Source organism: Coffea eugenioides, chromosome 5, assembly GCF_003713205.1.
Source record: "Coffea eugenioides isolate CCC68of chromosome 5, Ceug_1.0, whole genome shotgun sequence".
Taxonomy (NCBI): domain Eukaryota; kingdom Viridiplantae; phylum Streptophyta; class Magnoliopsida; order Gentianales; family Rubiaceae; genus Coffea; species Coffea eugenioides.
The window spans coordinates 50569619-50589504 of NC_040039.1; the positions used below are offsets into that span (position 1 = coordinate 50569619).

The 19886-nt window shown below is 38.0% G+C and overlaps 4 protein-coding genes across 14 annotated transcripts; 1 reads left to right on the plus strand and 3 right to left on the minus strand.

The window, feature by feature from the left end:
* Window positions 1–196: 196 nt before the first annotated feature.
* On the minus strand, window positions 197–2986 carry LOC113769900 (peptide-N4-(N-acetyl-beta-glucosaminyl)asparagine amidase A). The gene has a single exon (XM_027314219.1). The coding sequence runs from the start codon at window positions 2356–2358 to the stop codon at window positions 496–498; it is 1863 nt and encodes a 620-aa protein (XP_027170020.1). The 5' UTR covers window positions 2359–2986; the 3' UTR covers window positions 197–495.
* A 1907-nt stretch (window positions 2987–4893) lies between these two features.
* On the minus strand, window positions 4894–5710 carry LOC113770474 (NADH-ubiquinone oxidoreductase 20.9 kDa subunit). The gene is made up of 2 exons (XM_027314940.1): window positions 5433–5710; window positions 4894–5264 (listed from the first exon to the last, which is right to left on the minus strand). Exons 1-2 carry the CDS (start codon window positions 5584–5586, stop codon window positions 5110–5112), a joined length of 309 nt encoding a protein of 102 aa, XP_027170741.1. The 5' UTR covers window positions 5587–5710; the 3' UTR covers window positions 4894–5109.
* Window positions 5711–7097: 1387 nt separating this feature from the next.
* Window positions 7098–10725, plus strand: LOC113770840 (transcription termination factor MTERF9, chloroplastic). 11 transcript variants are annotated; one of them, XM_027315444.1, is made up of 7 exons: window positions 7098–7558; window positions 8004–8058; window positions 8133–8326; window positions 8407–9096; window positions 9344–10110; window positions 10200–10264; window positions 10426–10725. In XM_027315444.1, the coding sequence occupies exons 1-5, from the start codon at window positions 7223–7225 to the stop codon at window positions 9653–9655; spliced, it is 1587 nt and encodes a 528-aa protein (XP_027171245.1). In that variant the 5' UTR covers window positions 7098–7222; the 3' UTR covers window positions 9656–10110; window positions 10200–10264; window positions 10426–10725. The 11 variants fall into 11 exon arrangements, with proteins under 11 accessions (XP_027171245.1, XP_027171239.1, XP_027171243.1 ...); XM_027315438.1 differs by lacking the exon at window positions 10200–10264 and having other exon boundaries at window positions 9344–9798; window positions 9948–10199; XM_027315442.1 differs by lacking the exon at window positions 10200–10264 and having other exon boundaries at window positions 9344–9798; window positions 10049–10199.
* A 1628-nt stretch (window positions 10726–12353) lies between these two features.
* Window positions 12354–17310, minus strand: LOC113772579 (zinc finger CCCH domain-containing protein 18-like). The gene is made up of 8 exons (XM_027317205.1): window positions 17089–17310; window positions 15045–16019; window positions 14756–14923; window positions 14483–14662; window positions 13994–14070; window positions 13505–13663; window positions 13250–13367; window positions 12354–12869 (listed from the first exon to the last, which is right to left on the minus strand). Exons 2-8 carry the CDS (start codon window positions 16001–16003, stop codon window positions 12797–12799), a joined length of 1734 nt encoding a protein of 577 aa, XP_027173006.1. The 5' UTR covers window positions 16004–16019; window positions 17089–17310; the 3' UTR covers window positions 12354–12796.
* Between the last annotated feature and the right edge of the window lie 2576 nt (window positions 17311–19886).

Sequence of the window (19886 nt, forward strand, 5' to 3'; positions counted from 1 at the left end):
CAGAATGCTGGACGGCAGTTGTCTTCTTGTTCTACTATAGTTGAATTAGCCGTCTATTCAATCATGGAAGCGCATTTTAGCGTCATGAATCCAATGATTGTTTTAGCACAGAGTATTGCTTTTGCCAAAAGACGTGAAAAAGGCCAATGCAGCAGCGGAGCAATATGGTTGCCGCGGTCAACAATGGAGGGGCAAAAAGCATCCAACATCCATCAAGTATATTAAGCTAGGACAAACAAGTAAATAAAGCTGATTAAAGTAGCTGTACAAAACTTAAAAGAACCTCTGAAACCAAGCGGTTTAAATCAAGAACTGTCCAGATAAACTGCAGCAGAGCACAAACAATCTATGGCAGCTTGCTTCTACTTCCGGACCAACCGCGGTATATCTAGGTTAACTCAGTCTGGGCTTCAGAATTCCCCAGGGGATACTTCAGAATTTGCACACATAAAAGTTTTAACTACAAAGATTTCTTAAAACAAACCAAAAGCAAAATTAAGAGGAAGTTGCACATAGAATTCTAGCAGCGTCCTTAAGAAGAGTACCATTTTCAGCTTCAACTACCCGCGAGTAGCATTCTAACCCATCCTCGTAACTGTAATTTTGCTCAGTACTTGCACCACCAGAAAGGACTTCATGATCCTTGACAGACATCCACCCACTCGACTTCTGGCTGTTTTGCAAAGTGCTTTTAGCACCCCCCACAGTCTTCTTCTCCTTCACCGAATTTTTCACTCTAGCGATCATCGAATAAGTATTATTTCCCCCAGGAAGTGTTTCAGTGGTAATTTTTAGCGGATAAGTTCTTTTAGTCTTTGTATGGAGAATCCTGTGACCGGTACCAGATTCAATCCTCACTTCAATCTTGTCCTTCACTTTCTGCTTAACCAATTTCCGAGTGCCATTGTTATAAAACTTTATAGAGTTCTTGAACTTCAACTTTTGCGAAACTGAGGTAGTAAAATTGCCAGCAGTTGAGCTCACCCAGCCACAAATCTTAGTCTCCCTCTCTGCCTCGATTTGAAACTTTCCATCAAGCCCAGCAAACTTCAATTCACGCTCTAAAGAAAACTCGGGAGAACTAAAAGCAATTCCAGCCAGAACCTCCTCTGAACCAGCATCCAACCAGAGATGCAAATTTGCATCCACAAGCCAAAATGAAATACCATCGGCCACTCGAAGCGAAAAAGAATGCACCTTCCCGTCGAGAAGCAAGCCTAAATAGGGTGTCAACTCTGCATCATATGAAGGAAGATCAAATGCTCCAATGGAAACCACTGGCTCCCAAAATAAGGGATTAATTCCACCAGTGAATATCACCGGAAAAGGTACCACTGATCCAACAAGATTCCCATCAATCATCACCAAAACTTCACGGTAAGCACCGTGGCCTCGCCCCATAGTCACCTTATTCATGTTTGCATATGAATCAGAAGGATTCACATGCTGAGCCTCATCATCATTTGCCACCTTTAAGTATGAATCAGGAGGGTTAGAGTACCAAAACTCGTCATCCCCATGAAATGACACGTAAATTTCAACCACAGCTCTATATGTATTCTGAGGAATTCGAACTCCTCTGGAATGAATATCTGATTCATTCTGAATCCTAAACCAATACCCTTCATCTCCAACCTCTGAAATAGGAATGATCAAATCCGCTGGTTTCTCATATAGTAAATCAAAGGAACCCTTTTCAGAATCCACCAGTGGTTCTAAAGGGTTGTACACAGATTTCAATTTCCTACTACTAGGCCAGTAATTCTCTGAAGGCAAAGCTAACAAAGGCTTAACATTTTTGGCGTTAGCATCATAGTAAAGGAAGGTAACATTAACTTGGTAAACGCCAGTAAAGACTTCATTAACGATGTTTTCAAGCATGACGGAGAGAGTAAGGTTGTTCTGTGATAAAAGAGAAGAATACCTGGTGACGTCCTTCCTAACCGTCCAGAAAATTCCATCAGCTGTGGGCTCAGCCGTGCTGGTGCGGATCAGCTCGGCTCCACCGAGCCAGAGAGCGGCTATGCGGTCGTGTTGCTCCCCTTGACAAGAGGCTTGGATCTCGAGAGTGACGTGAGTCCAGATGCAATTCAGGGGCGGAAAGTAAGGAACGGAGAAGGGGGGAAGGCCGTAAGTGTTGCTGAAATTGTGAGTGAGGATTGGGAGAGTGCATGTTGCGTGGGCGCCGTCGAAGGGAAGTGGCTTGGTGACTTCAAAATATTCTTGCGGTGAGGCAACGTTGCGATCATTTTGATGGAAAGAGCGTTTTGTAAAGTGGGATTGATGGAAGGGTAGCGTTCTGGACTGAAGTGGAATAGTGAGGCACAAGAGGATCAGTGAGAGGAAAAAAGTTTGCATCTTGGCTTTTTGGATTGTCTGGTTTGGATGGTCAAGGAAGAACCGAATAAGTATAGACAGGGAACCCAAAGAAGAGGAGATTTTAGATGGGTTTCGATTTTCTTGGATCGGGACTTGGTTTAGCTATTGATTCTGAGGAGTTCGATAAGTCAGATGGAGAGTTGAATAGAAGCCTGAGCAATGAAAGTCAGTAATGGATGTTTGGTGGCCTTAAACTACATAATGACAAGTTAACTTTCATTTTGATGGAAAGACGAAAGAGCGTTTTGTAAAGTGGGATTGATGGAGGGGGTAGCGTTCTGGACTGAGGTGGAATAGCGAGGCACAAGAGGATCAGTGAGAGGAAAAAAGTTTGCATCTTGGTTTTTTGGATTGTCTGGTTTGGATGATCAAGGAAGAACCGAATAAGTATAGACAGGGAACTCAAAGAAGAGGAGATTTTACATGGGTTTCGATTTTCTTGGATCGGGACTTGGTTTAGCTATTGATTCTGAGGAGTTCGATAAGTCAGATGGAGAGTTGAACAGAAGCCTGAGCAATGAAAGTCAGTAATGGATGTTTGGTGGCCTTAAACTACATGATGACAAGTTAACTTTGATGAATCGAATAGGCTGTTGAAAACGAGAAGAGCTTCTATACGTGTCCAGCGGACCGTACTGACTTTGCTGCATTTGATTCTTGTCATGGGACCGTACCCCGTTGAAAATTTCCAAGATGAAAATTTTATTGTATTTAATGCAACAATCCGCAACTCTTCCCCCGACTTCCTAAGAATCTTCCTGAATTTTGTACTACTATAGCTTTAGTCAACCGTCTGTGCGGGCATTTTTATTACGCCAGCAACAATGCCAGAGTCCGATTTGCACTATTCGAGTCAGCTTCTCCATTAATCTTGACAATAGGTTAGTTAAAAGCTTCAAGTCCCCTCTTACTTTTCGTTCATTCTGAAGCTCATGAAGCTAAGGCAAATAGAGCTAGGAGTAAATGCTCCTACCAGCCTGCTATTCCCTTTCAGGAAACAAAGTAGAGGGCCGATTAATTCTGAGTTACCAGTTATGTAGCTATGAGTTATGATGTCTTTGTTTCCCTCCGGATGTCTTGTTTTCTTCCATCTTCCTAAGGAGGAATAAGATTAACCATCACCTGTTTACACCACACAACTTCAGTGACGACCACTGTCGAATCTTTCTGCTGGCTTCCAACAGTGTCATCGCATCTGGAAGATGCTTATTCACATACATATGACAATAAACAAGACAATCCCATCTGGATCATGGCCTTCCTGTATATTGTAGAACTATTCACCAATTTGCAAGTGTGAATGCAAACTGAAATCTAAACCATAATCCCTTGCTCTTTCTATTGGACATCTGTTAAATGCATCATGCCCCGTAACTGATGACAGAATACATTGCATCCAAAGCAAAAATCGAAGGCATGCATTACCATGGATTTGGAGAAGATAAAAGAAGAGCAATCATTACTACAAGCTTGGATCTTTAACTCATAAGGACAATCAACTCATTGTTTAAGTCAGTATCATTAAGAAGTGTAGTAAGAAGAAACAAAGGAAGAAAAAGAAAAGTAGAATATCCAAAGTGTTAATCTTCATACAAGGAAACCTAACAGGTTTGAATGAGGGGTACATTGTTGTTGAGAAATCAACTCTACATAGATTTTGATGGTCACAACTAAAAAGAAGTATGCACCTCAATTTTGATTACAGAAAACTCATGAGCTACTGTCGAAATGCTAGCTTCAACAAAGCATGCTTGGTTCGTGAATCAATACAGACTCCTATTCGGAGCTCAAATAACATTAAGAGACCACTCATAGAACTCACTATGATGTCCATACTTACCAAAGTGCAATTCAGGTTACAATATAAGCAGAACGATGCTTGCAGTAATGGCAATCATCCTTGAAGCAACTTTTGAACCATATATTCCATGCATGAACGATAAACTGACCAGAGTGGAGAACCATTATATTAAAAAACTGTCATTCCTTATGGATAACTTTAGCAAAACCAAAAGAAACATCTAATATATGTCCGATTAACCAGGTAATGATAAAGCCAACAGATGCAACTTCCATTGACCTAGAGCATCATATAGTTCTCAATTAAAAAAAAGGGGCTCTAAGTGCTCTCATCATAATAAAACCTTCAATGTTGAGATGGACGAGTAACCATGACAAATTATCAAGCACAATAAGCAAAGACCAGCATAGGCCCTAGGCACTACCGACGACAATAAGCAAGCACTGCAAATAAAGTCTCAATCAAGTACCGAGACAGCAAACTTAAGCAACTTAAATCTTTCTATTTTTTCGATAGAAAGGAAAAGATGAGGGGATCTAAAACAGAAGTCATTTGACAATGCTACTCCAAGATATTTGGCAATGCGGTTTCATATATCAACTATTCATCAGCGAAAGCCTTTCAGAAACCCAAAAAAGCCCAAAAATACAATGACACCAATTAGAGTCCAGCTAAAAAGGAAAAGAAGAAGAAAAGCTTAAGAACTGCAGGGCTAAGACAACAATCCAAATTGGGAGTAAAAGAAGCATCTTGAATGATCAATATATAAACTGAGAACAAAAACAATCCGAATCAAAGAGTAGCCAGAGTCTAATTATTTCTCATAGCACCTTTTTCACCAAAACCGTCACAAAGTTCCTTCCTTTCCTCAACTATCTCTAGAAAATGTAAAGAAATGCTACAAATTAGCACAAGACAGGGCAAGAACCCTAGAGCAACTTCTTGTACTTGGCTACCTCTCCATCATTAGGGAAAAATCCCATAAGCCTCCCTGCAGAATTCTGGTACGCGTACATGAACCCACCCATCAGTCCAATTAATCCCCCAGTCACCATTGATGGCCCCCTTATCCCAGGCTTTATTCCTAGAAAGCACAGGAAAAAAAAGAAGAAAAAAGATCTCACTTTTACGACCAAAAAAGATCAAGTCCACGATGCGTATATTGAAGAACAAATTAACCTAAGAAAAGATAAAAAGAAGCAATGGGTTATTGAAATATGAACACAGTAGGACAAAAGGATCCTGCGGATACCGGAGAGGTAGCCGACCGTGACTGAAACGCCGGTGATGGTGGTGAGGCGGAGGTAGTCAAGGGTGCTGAAGTTGCCCACGACCTTGGTGAAGGGTGGATTGCGATCTATCACTGGATATTCTGGCTTTGCTGATGCTGTGATGTCTGTATTCATTTTTTGTTAGCTCTTGTTTTCTTCCAACTTTTCACTTCTTTGCAGCTGCTCTCCCGAAGAAAGACTCCCAGAGGACCGTAAAATCTCTCTGCTTTGCAGCTTGCTTCACTGTTTTCTGGAGACGAAAAATGGTAAGGTAAGTTTGGGTTTTAGGTGGGTCGACACGGGCATACAAATATGTTGGTCTGAGAATAATTTGAGTTGGGCCTCTTGTTGTAGGCCACAATGATTTTCAACAAGGTATTTCCAGTGGGAAAACTGAAGGCCCATTAGTTCGAGGCATTGGATCCGCTTAGAGATCTAGCATCTAAGACGTACATGGAGTTTATACAATTACACAGTTAGGCCTGCTCCAGACAATTAGCTTCAACCAATTGAGCTTCCAATTTAGCGGTGAGTGAGCGTATTTGGACACAAGATTATCTGAAAAAAAAAAAAAATTAGCACATTTTTCGTAGCATGTTATACCGTATCTATATATCAAAAAACATGTTCGCGGTTAAAAAGAGGAAAAGGCGATTCACAAACATGTTCATGATGTAATTAAATACGAGTAATTATTTTTTTGAATAATGAGTTGAGTAGACAAATATAATTATTCAGTATTAGGCAACTCGAGAATGATACTTAAGATTGTCACTTCTCAAATTCAAAATTGATGGTAATTTATCTACACATAATTTTTTTCATTAAAATCTAAACCCACCTATATTAGGAATTTTTTTTTTTTCAAACATATATAGTTGTCCAAACTTTGGTCTTAAAATACCTCAAAAGTCTCCATTCCTCCTAGTTCCCCTTCCCAATTGCCATGAAAAAACCTCCTCATCAATGGTACGATACAACAAAAACTTTTGTGCTAGAGGAGGTAAAAACTTTTGTTTGGATTATTATTTTTATTAAAAAATATATTATAATAATTTGATACATGTGAAATTAAAAAATAATTTAAAATGCGTTCAAGATAACGTAAAAATTTTTCACCAAAAAGCAGCAATCCAAATACCAAAGCATGTAAAAGAATAAATGTTGGCTCTTGGCTCTCTACTTCACTTTATCAAAAAATAATACTCCCTCCGTCCCACTTTGATAGTTCTATTTCTTTTTTCACACAGTTTAAGAAAAAATAGTTAACTTTGTTAGAAAAATAAATTTAGATTGCTATTTTTCTAAAATACCCTCACATTAAATATGGTACAACTTTATGGGAACTTGAATTAATGGTAAAAAAAGAATCAACTCTCATTAAATGGGGTAGGTTTAGAGTAACAACTACTTATATTGAATAAGGGTATTTTAGAAAAATTAAAATACAACTACATTCTTCAATTGGAAAGTGGACTACAATTTGGGACAATGAAAAAGGAATACAGGATTATCAAAGTAGGATTATCAAAGTGGGACGGAGGGAGTAATAATAACAAAAATCACCGCCTCCTGCTTCAGACAAACACTTGTGTTGTGGGAATAACTAATGCATAATTTGACTGAACTGATGACGGATGGCGACCCGGGGAGGAGATAATATGCGAACCAAGAAGATAAGATAGATGTTGTACGGTCCTCTCCCTTTAAAGAAGAACTTGTTTTTGCTTTCAAGGGCTTTAGGGTTTTAGAGTATATTCTTCTTCTTGCTATGTCAGTCTCCTTTCACTCTTCCTACTATGAGTATGCTATTAGACAGCATATGGCTACGTGCCCAAGCTTCAATTCCGCATTATTTAGTGGATTTCCCTTTCAATCTTCTTCTCCTTCTTTAATCTTCTTAAATTTGTCCCGTGTTTCTTCTGCTGATGGAAGCAGAAACATTAAAAATAGAGTTATATTTAGCAGAATTGGCGTTGCGTCATCTCATTCCAATCCGAATATTCTTAAGTCCAAGCACATGTCTAGGTACGGCCGACCGATTTCACCTTATGACACTGAGGAAGATGATGCTGAAGAAAACGAGGATGATGATTGGTTTTCTGACGTGGGTTTTGTTTCTTTATCTTTAATTGCCTGCTTAGCAAATTAGTTGGGTGTTTTTTTTTTATTCCGTTCTTCCCTGAAAGCATACTTTTCTACTGTATTATTATAATTTTTTCGTACTTAAGCAGCTTTGTTTTAAATGTTATTCAAATTAAGCAAGATTAACTTTTAGCAATTGGTTATAGATATGGTTGAGTTTTCATTTCAAAGGTGCAACCTTTAGATTCTGTAGTCTCAATCGGACTATTCCAACATGGATTCTCTGCTGTAGTTTTCCATTCGATAAATATTACTCGAAGTCTAGTTACAGAAACGAATTCTTGCTTCAATTTGTTCATTTCACATTAGCTAGTAATTGATTGCAAAATTTACATGTTGTATAGAACTATCCTTATCTTTGACTGCATTGCTGCTCGCTTTTAACGATGTGCTATCAAATACTGTAGGATGATTCTCCAGGAGATAAAACAAAATCGTGGAATGCAAGCAAAACAAGGCAAGGTATACTTCAAGTTCTCCACGATAAATTACTTCAATCTTTTGTTTGACTATGACTTTAATAACCTCTTACGCAGTCGAGCACGAAAATTTTGAAAGTCGATGGGGTGTAAGATCATTGAACTCTGGGAAAAGCCTAGAAATGAACAAAGGCAGGTTTGGCAAAAGAAAAGGAAGAAATGCCTTATACATGAGAAACACTGGCAGTTTTCATAATACTTCAAAATTTTTAGCTACTACTGGCTCATCTGCTGGAGATGCCAAAGAAAAGGTACGCACTATAACCATTAGAATATGTAAAGAATACTGTTTTGCAATAGTACTTGTATGAACTTTATATGGCTGAAGCAGGACGTGGGAATATCCTCTAAGACCAAGTATCACCGTTTAATAGAAGAACTAGATTTAGACGAAGGATGCTTCGCACTTCTTGATTATCTCAGCGGCTTTGGACTAAAAGATTCACACTTTATCCAAATGTATGAGAGACACATGCCTTCCCTCCAGATAAATGTTGTATCAGCACAAGAAAGATTGGAATTCTTGTTGAGTGTCGGTGTTAAGTGCAGAGACATTAGAAAGATGATAATGAGGCAGCCTCAGATTCTTGAGTATACGGTGGAGAACAATCTGAAATCCCATGTAGCTTTTTTGGCTGGTTTGGACATTCCAGATTCAAAAATAGGGCAGATAATTACAGCAACTCCTTCCCTATTTTCTTACAGTGTGGAAAACTCATTAAAGCCCACAGTGAGGTACCTGTTGGAGGAGGTAGGTATCCAGAAGAGTGACCTAAGCAAGGTTGTACAGTTGAGCCCTCAAATCCTGGTTCAGCGGATTGACAGTTCGTGGAATACTCGTCTCAAATTTCTTGCCAAAGAATTGGGTGCTCCCAGAGATAGTATAGTGAAGATGGTCACAAAGCATCCCCAATTACTTCATTACAGTATTGAAGATGGATTACTCCCAAGGATTAATTTCCTGAGGAGTATTGGGTTGCGCAATGCTGACATATTAAAAGTCTTGACTAGCCTTGCACAGGTTTGTTTGTCCTTATTATGAATGAAACTACTTTAAGATGATGTAGCTGCCTGAGCTTATGTTTTACAGTTGTTAATTGCATCATCTTATTGCTTGCTCATTTTGATAATCTATGTGCAAAACTATTTTGAATGTTGACAATAAGAGGCTTTTGATTGTGCTTATGCGATGGAGAGAACATTTGAAATGTTTTTGTTCCTGGATTATCTTCTCATATGGCTCAGAGATGATTGCAACCCGTGTGCAGGTGCTCTCACTTTCTCTGGAAAAAAATCTGAAGCCTAAGTACATGTATTTGATAAATGAACTTCGAAATGAGGTTCACTCATTGACCAAGTATCCAATGTACCTGAGCTTGTCTCTGGACCAAAGGATTCGGCCTCGCCACAGGTTTTTGGTTTCTCTGAAGAAAGCTCCAAAGGGACCATTTCCTTTAAGTTCATTTGTGCCAACTGACGAGCACTTCTGTCAGCAATGGGCAGGAACGAGCTTAGACAAATATCTCGACTTTCGGCAGAAATTATTGCTCAGGGACTTTGCAAAGAAGTATGAAAGATAACACAGCAATATTTAAATTTGAAATTTGTCTTCTTCAGACATTGTAGAGGAAATAATGTCTCTTCTATACCATTATGCACCTCTTTCTTGAAGCATTCAAGAATTTGTGAGGGTGAACCTCTGATGCTGTTTCACAGATATATGGTAAGAGAGTCTTTGCTTTCAGTAGATTAATTGGTTTCAGTTACTCACCTAGTTGGACTGGTGAAGTACTTTGTTAACACCATAAGGTTTTGGATTAAAAATCTTAGAGCATTAATTATGTTCAAATTGTGCATTTGCTTCGTCCTCAGACATCCTCAGACAGAGTGCGATGCACTGAGCATCTCATATTGAAGATTTTATTTGACTCTGTCACTGTTCTCCTTGCCTGTTACTGGAAATGATCTAACAGGAAGCTGATATATTCATGGTTATATAAAAGTCAAAAGTGTCGATGAAGCCAGGACGTTCAAGGTTGGCCCTTTCCAAAATGATGCTATTTCATCATTGGATTTGCTAGTATTAAGCTCGTGTCTGATGGCTCTAATTTCAACCTATTACAGGTTAATCCTACTTGCATTTTATCTCAGGGTTTTTCTTTTCTCTCAAGTGGCTTACATATTTTCTGGTGAGAAACCAGAGGTTAACAAGTCATTGTGTATGTGTTATTCTCACAGTTCTGTTATACATTTGCTTTGCAACAGTGTGTCATTTTTGTACCGTACCTACATATTCTTTGGCTGTTAATGCCTTGAAACATATTCTTACTTCTCATTTCATTTTTGCCAGAAGTCCTGGATGATGTAGACTGCTGGAATTCCAGTATTGCGTTCAGATCAAAGGAATCAATGCATATGGATACCAGAAATATAGCGACACCACCCACTTTACAAGCCATAAAGAAGCATGTATGAGAGCAGTACTATACATCTACCTGATCTGTATCTTATCGAAACATGGTCTGTTTAAAGTCCAAACAGAGAAGGGGCAACTGCCTAAACTCGGTAAAATTTGTCGAATAGATTGTAAAATCATATGTTTAGCACTGTGAATCACATCATTGTAAAATCTTATGATTCATGTTGTCCATTTTGTGGTCTAAACAAGCAAAAAGGCCTTCAATTGAAAGAAGTAAGCCTTCAAATCTCAACAGAACAACAATTATCCCGGAACCTGTATGCATCAGGATACGTGGCATGGTATGGCATCCGAAAGAAGCATTAATTAGCAGTTGATGACACAGTTTCCTTAACAATCAACGACAGAATGATCAAAGACTGTGGCCAAGAAAGCGATTAGTCTCATCTCATGTAACACAAGTATTAGAGTTCCACCTGTCAAGACTTAGGATCCAGTTCGGGGAAGGACCAAAATGACATGGATATTGATGAATTGCCACCTTGAAATTTACCTTGTTCAAGGGGAAAAAAATAAAGATGTTTAGAATTTATTTATCCAGGAAATCAGGTGCTGGCTTCTCCTTAATTGTTACTATTTGGCACCATGCACTATGTCAACTCAAAAGCGTGGGACCTGATGGTTTCCTGTTGCCGTCCAATTGATGGCTCAACCAAATTCATTATCCAATGGAGGAAGAAAACTCATTGTCACTGTTGCTGTACTGGTCCTCCTACACTCCAACCGGGGGATTTTTGTTCTTGATCCCATTAGCTTTTTGTCGGGACGTTATTGTACATAGACATTTCCATTTGCCTGGAAGAAATGAAGCTTCTATCTGCGGCTACTGTGACGTTATCTTTATTTCCCGAGATTAGCGGGCCTATTTTTGCCACATCCAGCCATCTTTATGTTTAATTTATGTCTATTTTTGATGAGCTCAAGAGAACGTTTGGATGATCCGGTTTTCAAACAATTACTACTAGATCAGTGCCTGATCATCATCGGCCTTTTTGAGCATCTTGGTCTGCTGGATCCAGGTAAAGATGAAGATGAAGATGAAGAGGGGCAGTCCAACTCGAGGTGACTAAACACAACCTTATAAATTAATTCCAAACCAAATCGAAAACGGTGGCGCCTATCACATGTCACTTTCCAGAATTGCTGTACAGCAGGATAAGCTTCGGCTCAAGTGTGACCTTCCGCATATGCTCCATTTACCTTTATCACGAGGGTCAATTCTCACATCATAGGCTATACAGAAACTTATATTTAACAGGGCCTGTCCATTGCTTTCCAGAGGGACAACGCATCTTCAACCTTTTTGGACAAAAGCAAGCTTTATGTTTGTGTGGTACAGTTTTATATAGCTGGACAACGGTGAAATTTAAGAAACGAAGCGAGGAAAAGGGTAACCGAGTCCAAGATATCTTTTTTAATCTTGGACTTTGAAAGCCCCACATATTCCTGTTACTTCCCTTCTGAGGGGGAAAGCAAGATGACCATGGAACAGAGAGTAAGGCACAAGCATATTCGCCAACGGTCAGCAGATTACACAGAACTTTGCCATAAAGACCCTAAACTCCTTGTGCAACAGGAACAACCACAGAAACGACCTATCATCTCAACAATAAACCCTTGATCATAATGACTTTAGGCCGAAAAGGCAGTGCAACATGAGAAATCAGTTAGTCTAAGAATAATTCTATAAATGAGGCTTTTTTCAAATCCTCAGCATGGTGGCAAAATGTGCATAGCTTAAGCAAAAGATCAAATAACAAGAAACTAGCAGGTTGGCATGGATAAATTGATCGAAGTGGAGACAACACTAAATAGCAAACTGATCTTCATCAATTAGTTGAAAATATGCCACCAGCACTTCGGTTTGTAGTTGTTTAGTCTATTTCTAGGTCACAGATTCTAATACTATATTCACCTCTCTGAAACCTGCCATATATACTTAGCTTGTTTCATCTAAAGCTATATTACATTTCGACTTCTAGATATTCAAGACCTCTTCCTTTTTCTGTGACTAAGATTGAAATATATAAAGAAAAGAAAAACCTGTAGAACTTCTACATATTCTCGGTGTCATTCTTCTTTCCTAGAGGACATGCCTTTGATGATCCTTCCTTTGCTAAACTGTACTTGATGCAAACTATGTTTTGTAAATCCAAACGACAATTTGGAAACCTGACTAATAGCTGTACTCTGTCAAAGAAAAGATACTGCCTTCCAGGACCAGTAGTTCAACTCTCAGTGCCTATATAACAGAAGAAATGCTGCTTGCTACCGGCAATTCAAATGGGCTGTCAGGGAGATTCAAACCTTCATTGCTGTAATGATGGGGGAACAAAATAAGAAGAAGTTAATCAGATATCCAAATATGCAAGCAGATAGCAGTAAGCGTGTGAATAGTAAAAAGAATAAGAACTCAAATATGAGTAGAACAATCGTGAATCTCAATGACATGGAGACAATGAAATGTAAGCACTGAGCACAGGAAGCTAAATAATAGGTTCAAATATGAATTCGCTTAGCATGAGAAATATCTTAAAAGCCCAATATATACTGAGTGACTAAAAGGTAAAAGGTAACCAATTAAGAATACCAGCAAGAAGAAAATAAGTCAACAAGCACATGCATACCCAACTGCGAATACATGAAAGCGTAATACTGAATGACAAGACAGGCTGGCAACAGATATCTTCCATACCTCCCTTGATCAGTAAAGTTAGTGCCACGACGTTTTAGGTTATCATCACTTGTTGATCCGTAACTCAAAACATCCAGAAAATGATTATAGTTCTCTGGCAATGAAAGCTTAAAACAATCTGCAACAAACATTCACACACCTTGTAAATAATAAAGAAACAAACGAAAAATTGTGAGCACACTGGAGCCCAAACCAGGGTACAGATGAGTGATAAAAGATACAAACTCATGATCACATATGATACACATGACAAACCTTCTGAAAGTTTTAGTTCATCCATGGAATGGCCAAAAAAAGATCGACTGGCAAGAGGTTTTCTTGCTAATTTTAACTGTGACATGCGTCTCTCCAATTCAATGACCTGTTGCTCCTGCTCCTGCCCTTGAATTTTTCTGACTCTGGGTGAATGCCATCCTGTTGCAATCCAAATCAAATTATTCATATAGAAGAGAACGTGCTGCAACTAAAGGTATTATTGGGTGATGTAAGAGGTGAATGCAGAAACATCATGAATAGGGACAATCTACAGAATACATCTATACTCATTAAGCAGAAAGAGTTTATATACAAAATTAGGCAACCAAATTCTTGTAGTCCATGATACAGACAAAATCTGCATTTAAACAATTGTCTCTACATATTAAGGAAGAGAACTAGGTTTTTCCTCAAGTTACCATCAAACGCATACACATCATCAAAATTCAAGTCTTCAAGTTGGAGTGCAGTAAATACAAAATTCCTTACTAGCTTGAAGCTCAGAATCCATATTTATGTGGTCCAGATGGTAGCACATTGGAGACTCAAGCTTCTCTGGAAACTTCCTGCATTAGACCAATGACCTCACCATGTCAGGCAGAGAATAGAAGGTTCTTCTTGCAGGTGCTACTATTATAAATAAAAAATTTTAGGCAGAGATAAAAGTATGCATGGAGATACGCTGTATGTAAATATCTGTATTAGTTAGACTTTTAGGATTTATGGCATAAAGCAGAACTGAAAAACTCATTTTGGGTGATCTTCAAACATCATTTACACACACCATCACCCAAGGGTACAATGATAAGCAAAGCATCTTCCTGTTATTAATATATATCCACTACATAATGTATGCCCACTACATAATATAACCAACCAAATTCACAAGGAATGAAATAACTCAAACTAAAACTTTAGCAAAAGAAACCAAATGATGAATAAATCCTATGGAATTCTTAATGAACATCATCAGCATACCTGTCAACAAGCTTTGACTTTTCCCTGTAGGGTTTCACAAGAACACGAGCACCACAAACATAATGTGGATTCCCTTTTGACAAAATCATCTTGACAGTGTCAGCACTACCAAAAGTTACAAAACCAAACATCCGTTTCTGCTGACAAGGAATTCTAACATCTTGAACTGGGCCAAAAGTACTACAGAGAAGTTGCAAAAAGAACTAGATAAATTCCAGGAAGCAAAATTCATATTTCAAAGTTGCCGAAATATGGAAGATTGAGACAGCTTACCTGAAGTAATTGTAGACATCTTCCTCTGAAAAAGTGCTCTCAGCTGGAAATGTTAGATATATTTGTCGTGAACCACTAACAATTGGACCAGGATCATTTTTTTCACCCCGCGATTCCATGTACTTTGGTGCATCTTCAGCCAGTATCACTGCATGCTGTCCATGAGGCCTGTACACAACCAGTGAAGGGTCAAACACAGAATGGTACCAGAATTAACAATAAAACCTGAATTAATAATGCTACCAGGAAAAAAAACCTACAACAATGCTACCATGATTAAGGATCATACCTGTCAATCAGGCGAATACTGCCCTTCAATCGAGCAAGCAGTTTTGTCAAACTATAACCAGCTTTACCATGTCTCTGGCTCTCAGTCAGATATCCTTCAGCCTGAAGAGTTCTCCCATATTTTTCATAGTAGATCATCGGCAGTGATGCAATTGAAACTGGGTTCCCTCTTCTACATTTCAAGAGCTCTGTGATTTCGAATTCCAATTTTTCAAGGGAACCAGGCGACAACAGTTGATCTTCATAAGCATTCTCATTTGAACTAGGGCCAAAAACTTGAGGATAGCTATCTGGAAACGGTTGTCCATGAAAGTACCTACAATTACTGCCATGCTTACAAAACCCCCTGTTGAAATAGTGACAAGTCTTGATTGGAAACTCAAGTTGGCTAAGAGGAACCCTGCTGCCTCCACCATTTGCATTGCAAAATGCAGCTTCAGGGTAATAAAAATCACCAGGAAAATCCAAATTTCTTAGGCTCACTGGTTCTAGCTGTTCTTCCATGCCCAGAAACTGATTTTCGAACCTATGATCATCAGGGACTGAATCAGGATAAGTTACTGGTATAAAATCCCCATTACTCAAAGGCTGTTGGTCAGTGGCTAATTGGCGTTCCCAGTATGAAGCTGAAACCCGGAAAGCAGCAGGAGATGAAAAGCGCCGAGGGGAAGCAGGTGAAAAAGTGGTATATTGAAGAGAATGATCTGAAATAGGAGTAGGATTCATATTAGGTGAAATTGGAGGAGACGGAACTGGTGTCGAGCCTAACATTAGCGCAGCCTTCGCTTTCTGTACCAAACTACGGATTAATTGGTCAGGTCCCAGAGCTAATCTTATCATCTCTTGATCAGGGAAGTCATGTAAGTAAATATATCCAACTATCTTCCTAGCAACATCATGTTCAGGTTCTAATTTCATTATTCTGTCATGTACAACTTTAGCAGCCTCAATGGAATCCATTTTATTGTGCTGGTAACTGCACATATATCAACCCAAAACAGAAAATAGAATTAGCAAAACAAAGATATTTTTTTTTTTTTTTAAAAAAAGGCTATAATTATTTCCAGATAATAATGATGGGATCTTGGGAAAAAAAACCCAAAAAGCAAGCCTAAGATAACAATATAAATGAAAGACTGAGAGCGTAAGGCCAAGGCTGCTACAATCTTGTCAGAGACACAATCTAAAAGACAGTAAAGACTACAACTTGGCCTAGGGCAAACCTCAAAAAGGGCTAAGATCTCAGTTTTACTAAATCATTCCACCTCATTGCTTAATTGAATCCAATCCATTTCAGGAAAAATTGAAAAAACAAAGCCTCAGACAACTCCAGAAAGGCTGTAGGACGGTGAGAAAGCCAAAGTAAGACTTTTTACTAAACAGGGAAACAGTAAAGTTTGCAATCTTTTGCAGAAAAATAAACAAAAGCCGAAAATATTGAAAAAGGAAAAAAATAAGGGTACCAAGCAGTGAATGCATGAAAACTGCATAATTTTCACTAGAGCGGTTACAGAAAAAGATTACACTGAAGATCCAAAGAGTACCATAAGAAAAACATGAACAAGAAATTCAACCAAGTTAAGATGCGAAGGTATTGGAATTTCAAATTCTTGAAAGCAAACCAAACTTCCCCCTTACACAAACCAAAAGTTTGAGTTTTGATTCAACTCAAAGTCCCTATTCCCCCGGTTCATTACCATATAGAATACAACAACTTCCAGTACAGGGTTTCAAAATTCAAACATCATTAGATAATGATAATCCACAATCATGCTCCCACATCATGAAGATTTCAACCCCCCTTCCCACTCTCCCCCCTTAAAAATAAGAAAGGGAAAAAAAAAAAAAGAGTACTCTTGCACGCATTAAAGAAGCAAAAGCAGACCAATAAAAAAGAAAAGACCTCAATCTTGAGGCTTAAAAACCTGTTCTCAGGATTTCAATAGACAAGAAGTACAACCAGAGTGAAAATACATCTTGAGACTCAACAAAAAGTCCATTTGGAAGAGCATATAAAACAGCAAAAAGACCAGATTTTTACATACCCCACAAAACCTTTTGAGTATGAGTAAGAAAATTTAAGTGTCAAAGGAGACCCCAAAACTGCTTGAACCCATGAAGAAAAAACTGAAAACAAAACTCAGAATTTGCCTCTTCACTTCACTCCATCTCTGGTTTTGCTTCACTTCTCTCGGAGAAAGGGAAGAGAGTAAAGACACCGTACCAGAAAGCAAAATGACAGAATTGAAAGCTTTTAAAAAAAGGCACAACTGTGTTTCCTCCGAAAAAAAATATTATTCAAATAAAATGAAAAGAAGAAGAAAAGAATGAAAGCAGGCAAAATTCTACTTTAATTTGAATTTCCTATTCCAAGAAGAAGAAAAAAAAAAGTTGGTAATGTCACTTATTAAGGAATTTGTTTAAATTTTCCAGCTAGCATTATGATACTAATTAATTCATAATAAACAAAATATATTCCTAGAGTTACGAAATTGTTGAAGACAGCTTGAAGTTTACGATGTTACGATAGTACCCCTGCTAGAAATCCGAGCGGATGATATGATAAACAAATTTTTTTATATTAAAAAAAAAAAAAGCCATTCAGTTTTTTTTATTATTTCAATTTGTGGGTTTTGGATAATGGTCTCGTACTAGTAGTGGCAAAATTGAAAATTGAGGGTAAGGTAAACTGGATTAGTTTTTAGAGATTGGCAAAGCTTAGACTACAGATGTCGGGCGGAGGATGAATTGAGTGGCAACAACGTGGGGTGGGGGTTTTCTCTTGATCACAGAGCGCCTCCTCCTCTGATTGGACCGTTGGATTTGCATGGGAAGGATTTGATTAAGATGATTAGAGCTGCCCTTTGATGTAGGATAAAATTGCTTATACATCCTAATCTTTTATTATTGTCTACTTTTATTGAATAATAATAATAATAAGGTGCAATGTTACTGTATATTTTGTCATGTTGTTCATCACTATGATTAAGGGATCACTAGACATGATTAGATGCAACTTGTTCAACACAGGACCCCCACTCCTCCTTTTTTGTTAATCGACCCCACTCATATCATTTATGTCTCGTTGTACACCACAAACAATTTCAGATACAAATATATGGCCAAAAATTGTGCAGTTAATTACACTTCCCCCTCCTCCTAAGTATGGAGTCGCCTGCACTTTGCAACCCCTGAGACACAAATTCTAATAGACTCGTCGCTCTGGCGTCTTATGGTTAATGGTTCCTTTCGATAATTCCACTCGCCAAATTTAGTCATAAATAGCGTTTCAATTGAATTTTCACTTATTATAGCATCCTCTTTAGATGTCGAAATGGCCAAATTCAGTTTCTTTGTTTTCGTTCTAAAAACCTGATTCGAAAAAAAATGTTACGATACCGGTGATGCAATTTTCAAAACAAATAAATTTTTGAGCCAGGACATGTAAATGAAAAATGCTTAGAGGAGAGTGTAATATAGTGCTAATATATGTATATCCATTTTGAACAGTTATGCATCTTTTTTTTTTTTTTAAGAAAAATTTCTTAACAGTAGTTCAAGTTTCAAACATCAAAGTTGGTGATAGAAAAACTTTTTGGATTATCCTACAAAGGATAAATTTGTTTTGAATGATCAACTGTTGAAGTGGTTAATATTTGTCTCGGTTTAAAAGCATTGCACTCAGGGGCAAAGTGCAAATGACCTTCACCTTGGTGGGGTCAAATTGTGATTTCTGGAATCTTGTGTGCTCTCAATACACTTTCTCCTTAATATATATATATAACAAATGACTCACTCAAGTTTACACTCAGAATGGATTATTTATTGTAACGTTTTATATGACAGAGTCCTAATCACAAAGTTAACACTGTAGACGTAATTAAGTCATTATTGGCACGTGATGTTTGCTCTTATTTATTATTTTTTTCCCAGAAAGAAAAAAAAAAACTCTCATGATTTTTTGTCTCCTGTTTAAGGGATAAAGCTGAACAGTTCTTGCTGGCCCATCCGCCGCAGGAAGAATTTCAAGCCAGAGAAGCTATAAAATGGACAAAATTACAAATTTTTGTTTTGGCAATGCGGCAGTTAACAATAAAAAAGTATTTTATTCAGAAAAAATCTAAAAAGGCATAAAAATAATTATTGGAAGGGGAAGGGGGTGTTTTGGGAAGAAGAACTAAGTAAGGGACCGTTTCAAGCGGCTGGACGCCCGGATGACAGAGAAAGTTTTTCCTACGTTGCTTTTTTTTTTTTTTTTTGGCTGTCTTCAGTTTCTCATGAAGGCGATAGAGTGGGGCCCATGGAGGTGGATGGTTAAAGATTAAAATATATAGTACCACAAGTAAGTACTGTATAAGATTTAGATTTGTTGTGAAGAGTCAAAGGGAGCAGTGAAAGGGAGCAGTTATTAGATGCGAGGAGAGACTTAGGAGGGACAGTTTAGATCTGCTGTGGAAGCGGGCTTCAGTTACCGTCCCCGCCCGCGTGGACTCTCCAAATTTTGGATGTTTTGACTTTTTTGATTTCTTCTTCTTCTGCGTCATCTTCCAATCTGTTCTTTGCTTTGCTTTGCTTGTAAGTTGTAAGCACTAAGTTTATTTGTACACCCCCCAAAAAACAAAAAACAAAAAAAAAAATTCCAACTAAGGCATATGCAATGTGTGTCCAACTAAAAATGCTTTTCGGTGAGTCAATTTTATATAAAATTTTTGTTACTAAAGCAAATGGTGGTATTTTAACCTTTTTTTTTCCATCAAATGATAGTTATTTTAGTAGTTTCAATACTTAGTATCAGTCGATCATTTTGTCAAGATGTGTTTAGATGAGTTTTGGTTAAAAATAA

Bases quoted from the DNA above. Each gene is read 5' to 3' on its own strand.
- LOC113769900 (XM_027314219.1), bottom strand. From the start codon at position 2,358: ATGCAAACTTTTTTCCTCTCACTGATCCTCTTGTGCCTCACTATTCCA.
- LOC113770474 (XM_027314940.1), bottom strand. From the start codon at position 5,586: ATGAATACAGACATCACAGCATCAGCAAAGCCAGAATATCCAGTGATA. The intron at 5,265-5,432 runs GTATCCGCAGGA...TGTGCTTTCTAG, and splicing joins CACGGTCGGCTACCTCTCCG to GAATAAAGCCTGGGATAAGG.
- LOC113770840 (XM_027315439.1), top strand. From the start codon at position 7,223: ATGTCAGTCTCCTTTCACTCTTCCTACTATGAGTATGCTATTAGACAG. The intron at 7,559-8,003 runs GTGGGTTTTGTT...CAAATACTGTAG, and splicing joins ATGATGATTGGTTTTCTGAC to GATGATTCTCCAGGAGATAA. The intron at 8,059-8,132 runs GTATACTTCAAG...CCTCTTACGCAG, and splicing joins TGCAAGCAAAACAAGGCAAG to TCGAGCACGAAAATTTTGAA.
- LOC113772579 (XM_027317205.1), bottom strand. From the start codon at position 16,003: ATGGATTCCATTGAGGCTGCTAAAGTTGTACATGACAGAATAATGAAA. The intron at 14,924-15,044 runs GTATGATCCTTA...GGTTGTGTACAG, and splicing joins AGTATTCGCCTGATTGACAG to GCCTCATGGACAGCATGCAG. The intron at 13,664-13,993 runs GTAAGGAATTTT...GGATTGCAACAG, and splicing joins GGATTCTGAGCTTCAAGCTA to GATGGCATTCACCCAGAGTC.